Source organism: Eulemur rufifrons, chromosome 29 (genome assembly GCF_041146395.1).
Source record: "Eulemur rufifrons isolate Redbay chromosome 29, OSU_ERuf_1, whole genome shotgun sequence".
Lineage (NCBI taxonomy): Eukaryota > Metazoa > Chordata > Mammalia > Primates > Lemuridae > Eulemur > Eulemur rufifrons.
Genome location: NC_091011.1, coordinates 99,601,807 through 99,620,601, shown reverse-complemented (window position 1 = coordinate 99,620,601; position 18,795 = coordinate 99,601,807). Strand labels below are relative to the sequence as shown.

At 41.7% G+C, this 18,795-nt stretch overlaps 1 protein-coding gene across 2 annotated transcripts in view; it reads right to left on the bottom strand.

Moving 5' to 3' along the window:
- Positions 1-18,795, bottom strand: part of UBE3C (ubiquitin protein ligase E3C) — a 109,983-nt gene that overhangs the window by 29,700 nt on the left and 61,488 nt on the right. For both annotated transcript variants that reach the window (XM_069461294.1, XM_069461295.1), the window contains 3 exons: positions 14,410-14,507; positions 13,194-13,326; positions 6,826-7,073 (listed from right to left, as the gene is read on the bottom strand). In XM_069461294.1, coding sequence (XP_069317395.1) covers positions 6,826-7,073; positions 13,194-13,326; positions 14,410-14,507 — 479 coding nt within the window. The remainder of the gene's footprint in view (positions 1-6,825; positions 7,074-13,193; positions 13,327-14,409; positions 14,508-18,795) is intronic.

Here is an 18,795-nt window from a genome sequence, read left to right as displayed (position 1 = left end):
CTTTCCCGCACATCCCAACACCCCTTCCTTAGCAAATCCCCCCAAACACGACCACCTCTCACCATCAGTCACCAGGGCTTAGGCGTCATTGTTACCCCACCTGAACCACGCTAACACCTGTCTGGCCGCCCTCCTTCCGCGCCTGCTCCAGTCCCAGGTGCTGACAATTCCCAAGCCAAGGAGATCCACCAAGCACAATCCTGACCACGTCACGCCTGCAGGTGACACCAGGAGTCCCCACCTGGTCTGCCTTACTCCAGAGCCGGAGCTCAGCTGCCTACTGCTGCCCCTCAAAGCTGATTTCAAGTTTAGAAACAAGATTTATAGTACACACCTTCATTTGGTTTGCTTTTCATGAAGTTACATGTACCAAGTCTAAATGAGGATTTAAACAAACGCTATTTTATGTTTAGATATTTGTTGTTCTTATTGCACTAAAAAAGGCCAGGCAGAGATTTAACAGTAGACTTTAAGCAGGACCAGCAAGAACGTGTTTCTAATTTTCATGGCTTAGAGAAAAGAAAAATGGCCTCAACGTAATACCGACCACATTGTCCCCACGAATTTCAGATGTTTATCTCTGAGAGAACGTACATGGGTGCCAGGCATGTTTAAGAATTGTGGCAACAACTAAACCAAAACAAATAAATAAAAAATAAATGGGAAGTAATAACTCAACAGTAAGCAAGATCTATTTAAACCATGGGCAGGAAGCACTTTTGTGATTATCTGGGGTGCTAAAACTACAGTGAGAATACTAGTGAGGTCCTGGACTCCACCAAATTGAAGAATACACCTGTCACTTTACAGTCTACACCATTTGCACTTCACAGTTAATTCTGAAGATATACAGTAAACGTATATATTAACAGAAAACTATGATCCTTTGGAAATGTAGGCACTTGCGGGAGGGCGGGGGAAGAGGGAGAGAGCTACGGCCTTAATTTATAAGGATAACCTCGAGATCGATGAGTGGTCTGTTCTGAAATGAAAAGACCCATGACCGCTGGTTTGCTACAGAAGCAGGTAGACTCTAAGAAGGGGTGAAATTCAAATAAAGCGATCATTTGTAAATTATTAATATCTCTGCCTTTTCTGCCTCCAAAAACAGTGTAAGGTCAACGAGAGCAAACTCAGAATGAACTGTCTACGCGGGACAACTGTGAAAACAGAGACAGCCAGCTTATGAAACCTGCTGCCATCGGAGAAGAGAAGTCTTCAGACTGGTTGGAAGTCCTGTGCCAGGAACAGCACGACCCACTCTTTGCTGACTGCCATGTCCACAGCATCCAAAGGAAAAGACTTTAGAGACCCGAGTCACGCAGTCTGGTGGCAGCCAGGTGAGGACACTCACTCACTCACACCACCTTGTGAGGAGCGCAGGGCTCCCCCCAAACAAGATCCTAGGAAAGACACACTCTGCCTGAGGGCGAAGGAACCCAAATTACTGGCGTTCACCTCAATCTACGGTTTCAAAGCCTCAGCAAATTCAGTGAGCATTTTATAAAATGACACTAATAACAGAGAAAAATAAATTCCCTCAACTTTTGAAAAGCTGTTCAGTGCCAGTATTATACTATGATACATTAAGTGCACTGAATTCTATTGAAATACAAACTTATAAACCATGCTGAAGTCACAATTTGTTAATTAAAAAATTCAAATATATGACCAAAATATTTTCAAATAATCTGATTTATAGGCATTCTGTTCCAATTAAATCAATATTCTGAAGCAAGAAAAAAAGCCATTTCCAATAGAATTCAAATATGATAAAGGATTTGCTTCAATAAATATTCTGAGCTTAATTGGCTTAAATGGAACCAGGTGCTTCTATCCATAAAAAAAGTCCAGGATGACATTACCACATCCTCGAGCTGTTTATTTAGTCCCTGTCTGGAGCCTGATTTACAGGCGATAAAATGCAATCACGACCCACACCAGAAGCAGGAATCATCTGCTAATGGAACTTTTAATTGAGAAGTGACCAGTGACGTGAGGTAATTCTTCCCAGGCAGGATCACTCCTGAAGACCTCTTTGCACTTTGTCACAGCAAACAATCACTAACATATGCATTAAAGAAAATTTAAATACATTATGACCCAATAAATATCATAATCAATCAATATACAATCTTTTTCTCTTAAGGATTAATGTTCAGGTACCAGACTATTAGTGCCATACTATTACACTTACTTAGATCTGAACAATTTTTAACATGTTGGTACAAACTTTGACCATTTGTAATCAGATGATAATCACGTATGTTTTAGAAACTAGTATCCCCTTAGGAATATCCATGCAGAAAATAACGTAAGGAAAGTCTTTTTTTTTTTTTTTTTTTTTGAGACAGAGTCTCACTCTGTTGCCCAGGCTAGAGTGAGTGCCGTGGCGTTAGCCTAGCTCACAGCAACCTCAAACTCCTGAGCTCAAGCGATCCTCCTGTCTCAGCCTCCCGAGTAGCTGGGACTACAGGCATGCACCACCATGCCCGGCTAATTTTTTCTATATATATATTTTTAGCTGTCCATATAATTTCTTTCTATTTTTAGTAGAGATGGGGTCTCGCTCTTGCTCAGGCTGGTCTCGAACTCCTGAGCTCAAACGATCCGCCCACCTCGGCCTCCCAGAGTGCTAGGATTACAGGCGTGAGCCACCTCGCCCGGCCAGGAAAGTCTTAAGTACATGAAATTAAGTTAACCAGCATCTCCACATAACTATAGTTTGTTAGTTTTTTTAAACTTCATTATTTGAAACAGGTTTTTTGAGAAATAACTGACATAAATCTCATTTGTGGGAGAGAAAGGTTTAGATCACACATTCTGCTCCCTAGAACCTGGTAAAATACATACATCTTCCAAAGGAGAGGAGTAAGAGCAATCTGTTACCCCTCCCGAATCTACAGTACTGTACAAGGAGACATGATCTCCGAAATAATTTCAATTATAAGCAGTATGCCAATAAATAGATGGAAAAAATGAGTTTATTCTCACTAGGCTTGCATAACTATCAGTTTCTACATTAAGACTGGATGATTTAAACCTTCAGGAAGAAACAGTAATATACAATTTTAATAAGCTTTAATTCATGCAGATAATACGCTATCTTCTGTTACTGCATTGTGTGGAAACCACAATAAATAAATAATAAAGCAAAAGAAAGGCTCACCTTTATTTTATGTATTATTAATTTAGAAGGTTCTTGGGCTTACCTCAATAGAAAGAACTACAGGACATCATTTTAAAGATTTTCATGCAAGGAGCTATGACGTTCACACCCTCCCGAGGAAGCTGAAGCTGAGTTCAACAAGCAGCCTGTGGTTGCCACTAAGGACAGACGCTATTTCACAGGACTGACACCAGAGCCAGCGCACAGCTCCACACCGGGAGAGATGCGTTACACGTGTTAAAACTAAAGCCAGAAAATGATCTGCTTAAAATCTATGCTAAAGAATCTAACATCAGATCAATATCTGAAGTTTGTTACTGCAACAAGGTGAGCCTACAGATGAAGATACACACCGCTATCATAGTGAGGTCAAGCTTGTACCCATTACGAAACTTGAACACTTAAAATCTACATTATCAAAGTAGCAACATCTGGAACCTGAACAAATAAATAATAACTGGTCTTACCACAATGCATCTCAAAGAGATACAAATAAAGGGGAATTATTTGTTAGGCCTGGGGTCATATACCCATTTGCTATTAATAAATACATACACCTGTGCGTTACTACAAAGCTACAGTAATCAGGACAGAACTGCACTGGCGTAAGGCCAGACACAGAGATCCGTGGCATAGAATTCAGAGTCCAGAAATAAGCTGGCACATTTATGGCCAACTAATTTTTAACAAAAGTGCCAAGAACATCAGGCTGTCTGTCTATCTCATAAAACTTACAAAAATTAACTCAAAACGGACCTAAAACCTAAATGTAAGAGGTAAAACTGCAAAACTGTGAGAAGGTGTAAATCCTCATGACCTTAAATTAGGCAATGGTTTCTTAGACACCAAAAGCACAGTCAACCAAAAAATAAATACGTCAGAGTTTATCAAAATTAAAAACTTTTTGATCATATGGCCTTGCTAATAAACTATCTAATGGAGAAAAACTAACAGAAAGAAAGAGGAACAAACTCACAGCACATAATTGCCCCTTTGAAGGGAAAGATAACAGCAAAACTCGTTGTTCTCCAGGAGTTTTAACAGCACTTGAAGAGTTCTCAAGCAGACAGCAGGGCTGTGAGCTCAGCTCTCCCCAGCCCACATTCCAGGGACTCAGATAAGCCAGCCTCACGGAGAAGAGGAAGAAAAAAAAGGGGGAAAACACATGCAGCTGTTTTCTGCTATCAGCTGGCAACAGTCACCCATTTTTCTTCCTTTACCCCCCAAAAAATCCCCAGCCCCTTAGCCTTGGTCACACTTCTTTTTTTTTCTTCTGTGCCACACCCTTCCCCCTTGGAAAGTAAAATAAACTAACTTTCTTTAAAACTATTCTAATTTTTGTGTTGACAATTCTTTCCCAGAGTCCCCAGCCTAACACTTTTGTTCTTCAAAGGAGACACCATCAGGAAAGTGAAAAGACAACCCACAGAAAAGGGAGAAAACATCGGCAAATCATTTATCTGACAAGGGACCTGAATCTGAAATATATAAAGGACTTAATAAAAGACAAACAATCCAATTAAAAAATGGGCAATAAACTTGACTAGAAATTGCTCCACAGAAGACATGAAACACATCAAGGAGGCTCAACATTATTATGCAAATCAGAACCACAGTAAGATATCGATTCTCTCCCCCAAGAATGGCAATGACAAAGACAGACAGAGTAAGCGTCTGCAAGGATGTGGGGCAGACTGCTGGCGCGACTATAAAAGGCTGCAGACACCGACACGGAGCTCACACGGAGCTCACACGCAGCCCAGCGCTTGCATCCCGCGTGCACGCGTGTTCACAGCAACATCACTTCCAACAGCCAAAGGGTGGAAACAATCCAAATGTCCACCAGTGGATCAACAGATGAACACAACATGGTATATCCATACAATGAAATATCATCCAGCCATTAAAAGGAATGAAGTTCTGATACATTCTACAATGTAGATGAAACCAGAAAACATTACACTGAATCAAAGCAGCCAGTCACAAAAGGCCACATAGTATAGGATTCCATTTATATGAAATGTCCAGCAAAATAAAATCCCCAGAGACAGCAGATTGGTGGCGGCCTGAGGCTGGCGGAACTGAGGCAGAACGGGGAATGTCTGCTACGGAACACGGGGTTTCCTTTTTAGGGTTATGAAATTAGATATTGGTGATAGCTGGAAAACTCTGTGAATATATTAAAAACCAATGAATTGCAAACTTTAAAGGCTGAATTTTATGTAACGTGAATTACATTTCAATAAACCTGCTACGTAAACAACAAAAAAAGTCACAAGAGTGTAATGTGTTCTGCATGCGCCGATGTGTAATTGAGCGGCTTATCAAAGTGGGCGACGCCATGTATCCTGCTCCAGGTGGGTGAGGTGGGTGATGGCAGGACTCTGTAACGTGGACCTCAGAGAACAGGACCACCATGGGATAAAGGAATTTTATTACAAACTTGAAAGTAATTATACCTCTGAATGATTCTTACAGAAAATAATTACAACAGCAACACTAATTTCTTATTAACAATGATAAAGCTGGTTAATAATAATCCCTGAATACTGAGCTTTATGCATAAAATGCATTCCATTTACCACCGGGGCTCGGTGTCACTACAGCAGGTGTCTCTGTGTCCCTCAAAAGATGAGTTCAATTCCTACTCTGTGAACGTGACCTTTGGAAACAGGTCTCTGCAATCGAGCTACGATGAGGGGGACTAGGGTGGGCCCAGATCCAGCGACTGCTGTCCTTACAAGAAGAGGAACAGCTGGACACAGACACACGGGGAGAGGCCATGTGAGGACAGAGGCAGAGACTGCAGTGACGACTCTACAAGCCAAAGAAGGCCACGGACTGCTGGCAAGACCAGAAGATGAGAGGCAGGAACAGATTCTCTCTGAGATCCTGTAGAAAGGAACCCACCCTGCTGACACCGTGGTTTTGGATTTCTGGCCTCCAGAACTGTGAGAGAATGAATTTCTGTTTGGTTAATCCACCCAAGTTTGCGGTAATTTGTTGCAGCTATCCTGGCAAACTAAGTCACTAAGTAGTAACCTTCTGTCTTAGTCCATTTCCTGTTGCTTATGGCATTAACAGAGTATCTGAAACTGGGGAACTTGTAAGAAGCGAGCTTTGCTCCCCAGGATTCTGGAGGCTGGGAAGTCCAGGGCTGTGGGGTTTGTCTGGTGACAGCCTTCTCACTGGGGGGACTCTCTGCAGGGTCCCAAGGCAGCACAGGGCACCACACAGCCAGGGGCTGAGCGTGTCAACCTGCTGGCTCAGGTCTCTTTTCCTCTTCTTATAAAGCACCAGTTCCCCTCCCATGATGACTCAATCACCACTCAGCCACCAGCTCTCGGTACTGCCACACTGGGGGTTCAGTTTCAGCATGAGTTTTGGAGGGGACATTCAAACCATAGAACTTATGGCCTTCTCTTCCCCGTTCTTCCCGGAGTTGGGAAAAGTTGGGTTGAGAGGGTGGAAAAAGAAAAAACAAAGAAACCCCATAGAACTCACTCATAACCATAAAAATCTCTACTTAGTGCTGTGGTTTCCAAACATTTAGCATCTGAATTTCTGAAAAAATTTTGTGGCAAACATCCATACAGAAACATAAGATGCCAACATCTTTTGGTCTTAAATCTATTTTTATATAAAGATTACTTTACCTTTCCAAGCATTCTGCCTAGGAAGTAGTAATGTCTGGCAAAAGAATCTCCCACAAGCATCTGAGCAGCCGGGTTGGGGTACAGAAGCCCTTCATTAGTAGTCTTAAAGAAACCCTGGTTGGGGTTAAATCCTGATTTCAGTAGTTCATTTAAAAATTCTCTGAAGATACCACCACCATCAATGCCAGCTTCATCCAGACCATGGGCATTGAGCAGGTGCACACGGATCCGCTTTTTCAAATCAGGCTCTGTTTAAAAAGACAGAAGGAGAAAAGATGTTAAAAGAAAGCAATAAGATAAACAGTTACTACAGGAAGTCTTGGGAGTGGGAGTGGGGATATTAGGGACGTTTCAACGCAGGCCTCAAAACAGCAATGAGACAGGCTGGGCGCGGTGGCTCATGCCTGTAATCCCAGCAGTCTGGGAGGCCACGGTGGGAGAATCACTTGAGCTCAGGATTTTGAGACCAGCCTCAGGAAGAGCAAGACCCCATCTCTACTGAAAACAGAAAAATTAGCTGGGCGTGGTGGTGCACACCTGTAGTCCCAGCTACTTGAGAGGCTGAGGCAAGAGAATCACTTGAGCCCAGGAGTTTGAGGTTGCTGTGAGCTATGACGATGCCACAGCACTCTAGCCCAGGTGACAAAGCAAGACTTCGTCTCAAAAAAAAAAAAAAAAAGAAAGAAAAAAAAAGAGAGAGAGAGACAAGATAAGACTGACCAATATTTTCCCCAGAGTTACACAGCAAAAAAAGAGGAAAAGAAAATGGAACTGAGAGAAAAGAGGAGTGTTTATGAAAAAATAAAATTATCCCCTATGTTCTAAAGGATATGACAGAGTGAAATGCTTGCAGGGGAGGGGAGTGGAATTAAGGACACAGGATAATACTGGACCAGACTGTCACCACCAAGAAAAATGAATGAAGATGTTGGCTAGGTGAACACGAAGAGACTCTCTGCATGGGGTCACCGATACAGGAACTCTCGGGGAGGGTCAGCACTCCAGAAACTACACGACTTTTAAAAGCTATACGTAGCTAGAAGAAAGGGTAAAGTTACTTATTACAAAATTTGCTGCAAAGAATAAATTTAAAAATTGAAAAAAATTAACAAAGCCACTCAACCATTCTTGATGGTTGAGAGAATTTCTCATAGGTCCTCTTACCTGGGAACAACATGTCCCCGTACTCACTTGCAACGAACACTACAAAGCTGCAACACAGGCTTCAGGATACAGCCCCCAGTACAAGTCAAGAAAGGTATTCTATCAAAAGTCCAAACAAGGTGGGCCAAGCAAGACGTGCCCTGATGGACAGGCTGATCAGAGAGCAGATTTGGGAACGTAAGTGAAATGTCCTTTGTCTTCCCCCAAGCATGAGCTACAGGTGCTCTGCAAAACGGGGCAAGAAAGGGGAGGAGGAAGAAGCGGGGCAAGGGCTGCCCGTGAAGGCCGGGCGGGTGAGGAAGTAACAGCACCCGGGTTCACACACTTCCACAGTCTGCCTCTGCAGCTTCCGCCTTTCAGATGTGGTGTGCACAGTCACCCCGAGCATCTCTAGGGACAAGTGACCTCCAGAGACACTCTGGAAAAGGAGTTTAGCAGAAGGCATGTTGGGTAGAGCCTCCAGGCCATTTCCTCGAAATCCTGTTTGTCTCTACATTGCTATGCAAAGGTGTCGGTAATTTTGAAGTTGTGTACCTGGAGTACAAATATTCTATAACATGTTTTCAAACAGGGCAAATATAATTTGTCGTATTGACTGAGGTTTGCAGCCACCACGTACAGGAGTGACAACTTTCATTCATCGAGAAAGGGCCGATGAACGAACAGACCAGGTGGGTCACCCGTGAGCGGCCAGCAGGGACCCAGTGCTGACTCGCCGGCCCGCCACCTCTGTGCTGCCAGCCAGGCTCCCCTGGGAGTCAGATAAACAAACCCAGACCCCCTGGCTGCAGCCCGCTCTGCTGTGTAAGGGGATAGCAGTAGCTGTCACTGACCACTTCCCCCAGCTAGAATCTGTGCTAGAACTTCGCGTCTATTACTGCAAATCCTTTAACAACCTGCTGGGTTAAGAAGTATCCCCACTTCACAGTGAGAAAACTGAGGACAGGAAAGGTTGTTTATTATAAAGTGACACAGTTAATACCGTAATGGGCAGCGACATAATTTAAAGATGTCTACTGCCTACAAAGCCTGGGCTTTTTCCAACTAAAACATACTCTTATGTTTTTTAACTTAACTATACTTACATGAAGAACATGTTTCTCACCAATAATTAAATCCCACGAACACGGCATTCCCATCTACCTTGATTAATATGATTACGAAGTATGTCAATCTCAAGCTACAGACAAAATGCCAAAAGAAATCTAATAGGCCAACTATAGATGCAGCACAAGAATGTATTTGGGTATTTCTTACCTTTATACATATCCTTTTAATACCAAATTGTAAGAAAGAAATGTGAGCATTTACTTGTCATGTGCAATATTTTGCAAACTGATCGTCAGGGATTAGCAGCAGCTGATTCTGTGCAAACATGCTGTCAGCGGGAAATGCGCCAACAGGGGTCCCCCCGCCCCCCCAAACCCTCTCCTTCAAGGGCAGCACCAGTGAGGCCTGGGGCGCTGTCTCCGCCAGGTCAACGAGCTCGCACAGAAGCAGCCGTCAGCTACGGCTACATTTGAGAGTGTGTTTCCTTGAGGCTCACTTCTGTAAACAGCCATGTGCAACAGACAGTAATGTTTTCAGAATTAAATTTAGCCTTCTAGGCATCTTCCCACTACTTTTTTCTACGGGCAAATTAGAAATATCTACTTATCCAGAAAGGTTTTGGTGGGAAAAAAAAAAAAGAAAGTAAAATATTAATTTCTTTTCATCCTATTGCTATTTCTTCTTCAGGAAAACAATGCAGTTAATTCTGCCCATTAAATGAGACAAAATAAAACCAACCAACGAACCAACCAAGAAAAGCACACAGAAGTGAGGCTCTTCGGAACCGACCACACTGCAGCTCAGAGCCCAGGATGGCGAAGGGCACCAGGAGCTCACAGTGGAGTCAGGCCCTGTAGCAGCTGTCGTACACACCCTCTCCGTAATCCTTACAACAATCCCAGGAGCAAACACCACCATTTCTATATTCTCCACATGGAGACGTCAGCAGGTGAGACAATGCAACAAGGCGGGCTGGGGCGGAGGCCGGAGCTTGTGGACTCCAGGTGTGCGGCTGGGCGGGGCCCTCTGCTCACTTAGCACCAAGTGCAGAGACAAGTCATCGACTATTCCAAGCTCCACTCGACCGACTAATTAGTAAAATTGGGCTCACACCCACACTTCAGAAAATCGTTCTGAGAACGAATGAGATAACGAGCATCCATAAAGGATGGATTTACTCTAACGACTGGATGATATATGGAATAATCACATTAACTGATTATATGTAAATGATCAGTCAACAAAGCACTTCAGACTATTTTCTCATAAGTAAATTAAATGTTCAGAGATGATGTTTAATTCTACTAACTCACCTAATAAAATATCAACATGTGGATTAAAAATTTTTATTAATAACACCTGAACTAAAGAACATTTGTAAAGATTTTCAGCATTATAAACATAAATATTATGAGAAGATTTTTCTACTTTTTTTTTTTTTTTTTTTTTGAGGCAGTCTTGCTCTGTTGCCCTGGCTACAGTGCAGTGGCATCATCACAGCTCACTGCAACCTCAAATTCCTGGGCTCAAGCAACTTTCCCGTCTCAGCCTCCCGAATAGGCGCACACCACTTTACCCAGCTAATTGTTTCTGTTTTTAGTAGAAATGGGGTCTCGCTCTTGCTCAGGCCAGTCTCCAACTCCTCACCTCAAGCAATCCTCCTGCCTCAGCCTCCCAGAGTGCTAGGATTACAGGCCTGAGCCACCTCGCCCAGCCTGTCTAAATCCTTTAACCTTGATGCAATTATCACCATGCATGTAGAGAGCTGGGTATGGCTGGCTTTTGAATAATTTTAAAAGCTTAAGGATTCATTAGGAAATTTCAGGCTTATTGTAATTAGACAGTAATATCCTAAAAATCATCTACATGAAATAGTTTTAAAGTTAATTTAAAATCACTGATAGGCTGGTTGCGGTGGCTCAAGCCTGTAATCCTATCATTCAGGGAGGCCAAGGCAAGAGGATCGCTTGAGGCCAGGAGTTCAAGACCAGGCTGATCAAGAGTTGAGACCCCATCTCTCCTAAAAATAGAAAAATTAGCCGGGTGTGGTGGCGCATGCCTGTAGTCCCAGCTACTCGGGAGGCTCAGGCAGGAGGATCACTTGAGCCCAGGAAGTTGAGGCTGCTGTGAGCTAGGCTGACGCCACGGCACTTAACTGGGCAACAGAGTAAGACTGTCTCAAACGAAACAAAACAAAAAATCTGTGATTAAAAAAAAAGCACACATTCTACTTTAGCTGAAACTCTCTCACATCCTCTCCCCCAGGATCCCCAGTAAGCCTGTGCCACCAAGTGCTCAGCCCACAGCCCCAGCCCCTGCTGTCCCCTCACCCGCAGACCCGGCTCTTCCCCAGGCACCGCTCAAGTCCCGCCTCTCCCGCCTCTCCCTGAGGCCCCCAACACTGAGCATATTGCTCTTCTCTAAAGACCCTGCCAGTCGTTTGCATATTTTAGATCTTATCATATCTGTTTTTCCCCCCAGGGTTCAATCCCAAATTCAACAAACATCTATTGAGCACCAGCTATGTACACTGAACAAAGGATAAATGATTCCATCCCAGGCTTGACCTCATGGCCAAGTGGGAGAGACAAACATGAAATCTGCTAATAGACTAACACAACATAATAACTACGAGAACCGATTTATATAGTACCGTGGGATCTCAAGGAAGGGGGAACTATGGCTTCAAAAGTACCTACAGTTCCCAATTCAATGATCAGACTAGGAGCCAGAGTATCTGATTTCGTCTCATTCACAAGTGACATTTGAAATCACAACATACGAGGCAAGAGAAACCTGGCCTGGTGGAAAAGTTCACAGCCCGCACTCAGACTCGAGCTAAACCTCGGTCCAGTTCGTGATACCGGGTGCCAGAGGGCCGTGGCCCAGATTAAATGACAAGAGTAAATTATGTGAACAACAAAAACCCGGAATACGGCAGGGGCATGGCCAATGTCGGCTGTCCTCCACTGCTCCCGCACTATGGCAAGACCAGCTCTGTATCCAAGCAATAAACATTATTAAAACCTAGAGGTTTTGTTTTCCTAAAAGAAAATTAAATTGCTCCCCTTGAAGAAAAGGCAATTTTTACCTCACCTCTGACAACCTACCATCTCCCAAAGATTTGGTACAAGCTCTCATTTTTAATCCCCTCTGCGCTAATTCAACATGGATTTATTTATTTATTTTTTTGTTCGACTTGTCACTGACCTGATCAACATTGATTTAATGTAGTATCATAAACCCTGAAGTTAAAGAGGTTAATACATAAGATAACATAAAGTCGTTAACACTGAGCATCACACATGAACATGAGACGAAACGTGTGTCACTGGCCCCCAAGTGCCACCCAAATTGTTGCTGCCATGCAATTCTCCTTGAAGCACACCGATCTTTTTTTTTTTTGAGACAGAGTCTCACTTTGTTGCCCAGGCTAGAGTGAGTGCCGTGGCGTCAGCCTAGCTCACAGCAACCTCAAACTCCTGAGCTCAAGGGATCCTCCTGTCTCAGCCTCCTGAGTAGCTGGGACTACAGGCATGCACCACCATGCCCGGCTAATTTTTTCTATATATATTTTTAGCTGTCCATATAATTTCTTTCTATTTTTAGTAGAGATGGGGTCTCGCTCTTGCTCAGGCTGGTCTCGAACTCCTGAGCTCAAACGATCCGCCCACCTTGGCCTCCCAGAGTGCTAGGATTACAGGCGTGAGCCACCGCGCCCGGCCCACACTGATCTTTTGATAAAGACATTTGGATTGTAATGGCATTTACTTTAGTACACTTAATTTGGCTTAGAATTTATGGTATTTACATAAATATGTATTTACATAAAAGATACAGACTACAAATGGCTGCCATCAACAGTTTTAGAATTATAGGTTATAGACTAGATTTTAGGGACAGACGACTGGGTGGGGAGGAGTTAGTTTCTTGTCTTTAAAAGAAAACAGTATTTAGAAAGTCTTCTGTTGCAACAGCTGTCAATTTTAGGAATAGTATTTCATAATATACATCTCTCAAAGATGACATACTACATTTCAGTTTCAAAAAGTCATTATAGAACAAGGTGATGGACACTAATTTTTTTAAAATTTTCTAAAACAATTCCTCAGCCTCCCCCTGCCAAATACATACATACAGAGAATTATGTATACCATTTTCTGGGGAAAGTTTGTCATAAGCATCTTCATAAATATAATTTCTTCTTATTGTGACATTAATTCCATCCAGAAATGGACCATCTCCTTGAACTTCTTGCTTATCTGCATAAATCAACTTTTGAAAGATCTAACAAATAGAGGAAGTTGTAAGGTTATTAGAAACAATGGACTTGTTGTTATGAGCAACAAAAAGGAAAAACTGCTAATTAAATCTTAACTTTTGTATTCCCATAAATTCTGAAATTTTAATAGCCAAGGTATCAAATCTTGATTGTATCAATAAATACATATAATATGTATCATATTTAAGTATTTAATATTTTCCCCCATTTTACAATAAACTTCAAAAATCCCATCCTATAGTATATTTACATTTATAAACCCTTTATAAACACTCAGGTGGTGAGAGAAGAAGGAAGAACAGCTTTGCAAAAGCCGTACACTAACAATAGCGGGAATACCTCTGTAACAAATTTCAAGTACTTTATTGATGTTCAAAATCCAGCAGAGGGAGCTCAGGAATTACGCAATACTATGCGTGTCTGTGTTTTCTAATGAAGAAACACCAACAGCTTCAAAAGAAACCTCTTCTTTTGTTCACCCTATAAAGAGTGTGTACAGGCCTAAAACAGCCCTCTTGAAGTTGTCACTGGAGAACAGACTGGAGTAATTGTTAGAAATTTCCTAAATATATTTGATGAATGCAAGCAAAACATTTTACATTAAATTTGGGAACAGATAAATGTAAGGAACGTTTGTACCTTAGTCCAAATCACCAGGTGAAGAATTAAGACACCTGTGCATTTCTGTTTTAATAAAGTAGTGTTTGTAATAAGTAACTTTAACATGCATGTACAGAAGCATATCTTCACAAAGTGTGTATTTTCAGAAATAATGCAAAAGTTACTACAGAAAAAGAACCTTAGACTCTCACTACGAGAAATCTATAATGTAACAGGCCTTTCAACCAGTTACAACGAAGGAAACATTTTCAGTTGGTACCAAGAGGTTATCCGGTTGGGTTTTACAAATCACTGGTAGCTATTACAACTTAATGAGAAAAATATAAAGTATATAACTAGCAAGGCACCAGGCACCTCTAGTGGTTTTTCTGTTGGCATGTTAATTTTTTAATACTCACATGATAAATAACCATACAGTGATAACCATGTGGTGACTTAAGCAATAAGGAGACCAAGCAACTGCGTACCTTCACTCGTTCCTCGAACGGAACCACAAAGGGCAGTTCTGTCAGGATGGCGAGCTGTCTTTCCTCCGACACCGACAGTGGTGGGGACTCCAAACCCACTACAATACATTTTATAAACTTAAATTAGTTCATTTGTGCTTTCCATTTCCACTGCCAGTTATTAAGGTCAGGATTTACAAAATCATTCTCAAGACTACTAAAATAACCTATTAACATACCTATCTATTTCCAGTCCCACGAACATATCCCCTCCAGCCCAACATACAATCAGGCCATCACGACCAAGCGACCCATACCAGTGCAGTGCAGGATTAGGACAGAAGTCCCCAGTGGCTGTCCTAATACATACCCTGATCCAATATCAAAGATTTCCCAATCAACTACCAAGTTACCTTTCCAGCTGTCTAGCAAACCCCAGGCGTGGAGCCAGTGCAGCTGGTGAGGGCCCAGTGTAGCCAGGTCTGACGTGGGGAAGTGCCCCGTCCCTGTTCTTTGCCTCCTACCACACTGACCATGTGCCCCCCAGGCCGGTAGTAGGTGCGCCAGACAGTGCCTTGAGAGGGCTGCACACACAGGGCCAGTATCTCCTTAATAAACGCTCGCTCTCTTCTGCCCAACAGCAAGAGTAGCTGTGGGCGGCCCAATGAATCATTACTTGGCCTTTTCAAACCCATTTTAAGGAAGAGGAAAATCCTTGAAGATTTTTGTGTTTATTAAATGACTCTTAGTAAGATTTCCTTCTTACACTCTGCATATAAGTGAAAAGTAAAACATATAAAATGCATTTTATTGAAATCTATGGCATATTTATCCAACGAATATGCAGATTTATCGAGTGCCTACTGACTGCCAGGCACAGCAACAGATGGAGTTTTATCATCACTTGTAAAATCTCTACTAGCAATTGAGTCTAAAGAAACCAGCGCTTACATGTGTTATAATTCACCAGTTATTTCTAGCCCAAGATTTAGAAGTGCATGACTACGTCTGTAGCAAAGAAAATATTTTTTTCCTCCCTGTAATTACTCAACCAAAAAACCCACTGCGTTTGGAGTTCTTCAAATATAAGCTCTGCTTATAAGTATTTAATAATTATATTCGTAATTATATTTAATAATTATATTCAAAATATATTCATTTTGGTAGTTGAAAGTTTATATAACAAAGTTCAACTAGCAGGAAACACTGTATAATGACTGACTAATTTGTTTTTTTTTTTTTTTTTTGAGACAGAGTCTCACTCTGTTGCCCAGGCTAGAGTGAGTGCCGTGGCATCAGCCTAGCTCACAGCAACCTCAAACTCCTGGGCTCAAGTGATCCTCCTGTCTCAGCCTCCCGAGTAGCTGGGACTACAGGCATGTGCCACCATGCCCGGCTAATTTTTTCTATATATATTTTTAGCTGTCCATATAATTTCTTTCTATTTTTAGTAGAGATGGGGTCTCGCTCTTGCTCAGGCTGGTCTCGAACTCCTGAGCTCAAACGATCCACCCACCTCGGCCTCCCAGAGTGCTAGGATGACAGGCGTGAGCCACCGCGCCCGGCCATGACTGACTAATTTGTAACTATCAGCTACTGAAAATATAAGTCAGGAACTATTTTTAAGTATTTGAGGATACAATAAAGCTTAATAAGAATTAGGCAAACTCTCGAAATCTAACAGCTCACTCTCCCACCACTGGCAGACACTGGTGCGTGGTCACCGCCCGTTCTTGGTGGCAAACACCAGGGGAGCAGCAGGCTCGGGAAGCCACGGTGGGTAAACCACTGCGCTCACTGGGGAAGAGCTGAGCAGCAGAGAGGTGTAAGGTGAGGCGGCCTGTGAGCAATGTTTAGAATCAAAGAAATTTTTAAACGATACAAAGGAATAAAAGGACACATTGACCAAAATTATAGAATATACTATCTCTCCAAAATTAAGATACTGAATTATTTAGAGAAAGCTTTATTATTGTGTAATTAGATTTCAAAAAACTGAATAATTATAGTACCTTAAAACACTTAAAATGTCTATATAATTATTACATATGAGATTATTATGCCCAGAAAACAAAGTAACTAGACTCAACATGGTCTACAACAAATAAGGGTTGAATACCCTTTAAATTAAAAGGGCATATAGAAAGGACATATAAACTACCAATTCACAAAATTTGCTCATTTATTTAATTTTATTTTTAGGCTTGCTTTTTTTTTTTTTTTTTTTTGAGAGTCTTACTCTGTTGCCGGGGCTAGAGTGCGGCAGTGTCAGCTCACAGCAACCTCCAACTCCTGGGCTCAAGCGATCCTCCTGCCTCAGCCTCCCGAGTAGCTGGGACTACAGGCATGCACCAGCATGCCCGGCTAATTTTTTATATATATTTTCAGTTGTTCAGCTAATTTCTTTCTATTTTTAGTAGAGACGGGGTCTCGCTCTTGCTCAGGCTGGTCTCGAACTCCTAAGGTCAAAAGATACACCCACCTCGGCCTCCCAGAGTGCTAGGGTTACAGGCCTGAGCCACTGTGCCGGCCTAGGCTTGCTCTCCAAAAGGAAATACGGGCAATCAGCAATGCACAGGGACTTAGAAATTCAAGTTCCTCCATTTGAATAAATGGAAAAAAAAAAAAAAGGCAACTGAATACAACTGCCTGTGCTATAAATTAAGCTGCTCCTCCCCCAATTCAAGTGGGATTAAGCCAATTAGACAATGTTTGCCGAGGTTTTCACACATTCATCTAAATGAACGTAGTGGCAGTGAAAGGGTCTGAATGACAAGACAAACTCTGGTCGGGAAGAAAGACCACTGAAGAGAAAGACAAGATATTTCATTCATGAGTCATTCAAGAGTAGGTTTTTGGGCAGAGAAGGCCTGCCCGGAACTTTAATCTACTCTATATGTTTTTTACTTCTTGGTTTTATAGAACGATTAGGCAATCACGTGACAATAAATGAAAATAGTTTTAGTTTAAAAAATCGCCTTTATCTACATAAATTGTAATTCAAAGGAGTTACAATAAGAGCTACCAACAATATGATGAATGAGGAACTAGTTAAGAACAGAACAGCTGCGTGTCTCTGATCTTCACTAAGTGGCTCTAGGACAGGCCGTGCCCCAGATCCGCACAGCTGCACAGAGGTCACAGCAGCAAAATCAAGACATGCAGGCACTCCACAAAACCTGCAGATACGCAGGGCCAGTCTGGTAATTTAAGCATTCTCAAAACACCCCATGATGCTTTAGGTAACATTAAAGGAAGAAAAAAAAAAAACCCCAAATAAATTAAAATAACTGCTCTTCATTCATTTATTCATTCTTCAATTCGTGGGACTCTAGGCTGCTGAAACTGTCAGGCCACAAGAGCTACCACTTCTCCTAAACCTCACCTAAATCCCCTCAGCCGTTCTAACACTTTAGACACATCCAAACTGCATGGCTACTGCTGGAAAACAAAACCACAAGGAAAAAATATTATCCAAGGCAGTAATTCATGTTTAAAGAAAATGTGTGTGCAAATCTTTGGGTGAGCACACAGGGCAATATTTTAAACCATAAAATCTGTCCAATGAAGCAAGAACAGAAGATATTACTTGGTGACAAAAAATAAACAGACCACAATGCATATGGTGACGGCTATTCTAGTAAATAAAACAAAACGCTAAACATCTTGATTTGGATTCAAACACCAAAGTATGTGCTTGTTCGCACAAATTTTGTTCTGTTTCTTGCAAAAAAATTATTTAACATTTTGGAAAACAAAAATTATATCTCTTAACAATTCTAACATGGAAGTACAAATGTCAAATAGAAACGGCTGATAAATTAATTCTGATCAAAATATGAACAAAGCATCTATAAAACCTTGAGCAAACCGATATAAGATTCTAACATCTGATGTTCTAGTTTTTACTAAAATGAAACAGCAAATACCAACCTCACAAGGTTCATCTACTATGGTGGAAACAGGATAATTTCCAAAACACACACAGATGACCAAATACTTAGAAATGAAAGACTGAACTCTAGCAGCACCCTCTCCCTCACTGACCCCAGAAACTAAAAGCAACTAAGAATGAAGAACAAAATGCACACAAAAAAATCACGCCTCAGGTAGCTGACTGAAATTCATAAATTACGAATATACTTTAAGAACATATTACATCTTGCATACCTCAAGTGAGCAGGAGCTAACAAGAAAAATATTAGGGAGAGAAGAGCAAACCATTACATTAAGTGAAGGTATCTTAGACATCACACCAAAGCACAACTCATTAAAAAAAAAAATTATGACAAACGGGATATCAAAATTAAAAACTTCTGCTCCTCAAAAGACACTACTGTGATATGAAAAGAAAAAGACAGGTCACAGACTAGGATAAAATATTTGCAAATCACATGTCTGATGAAG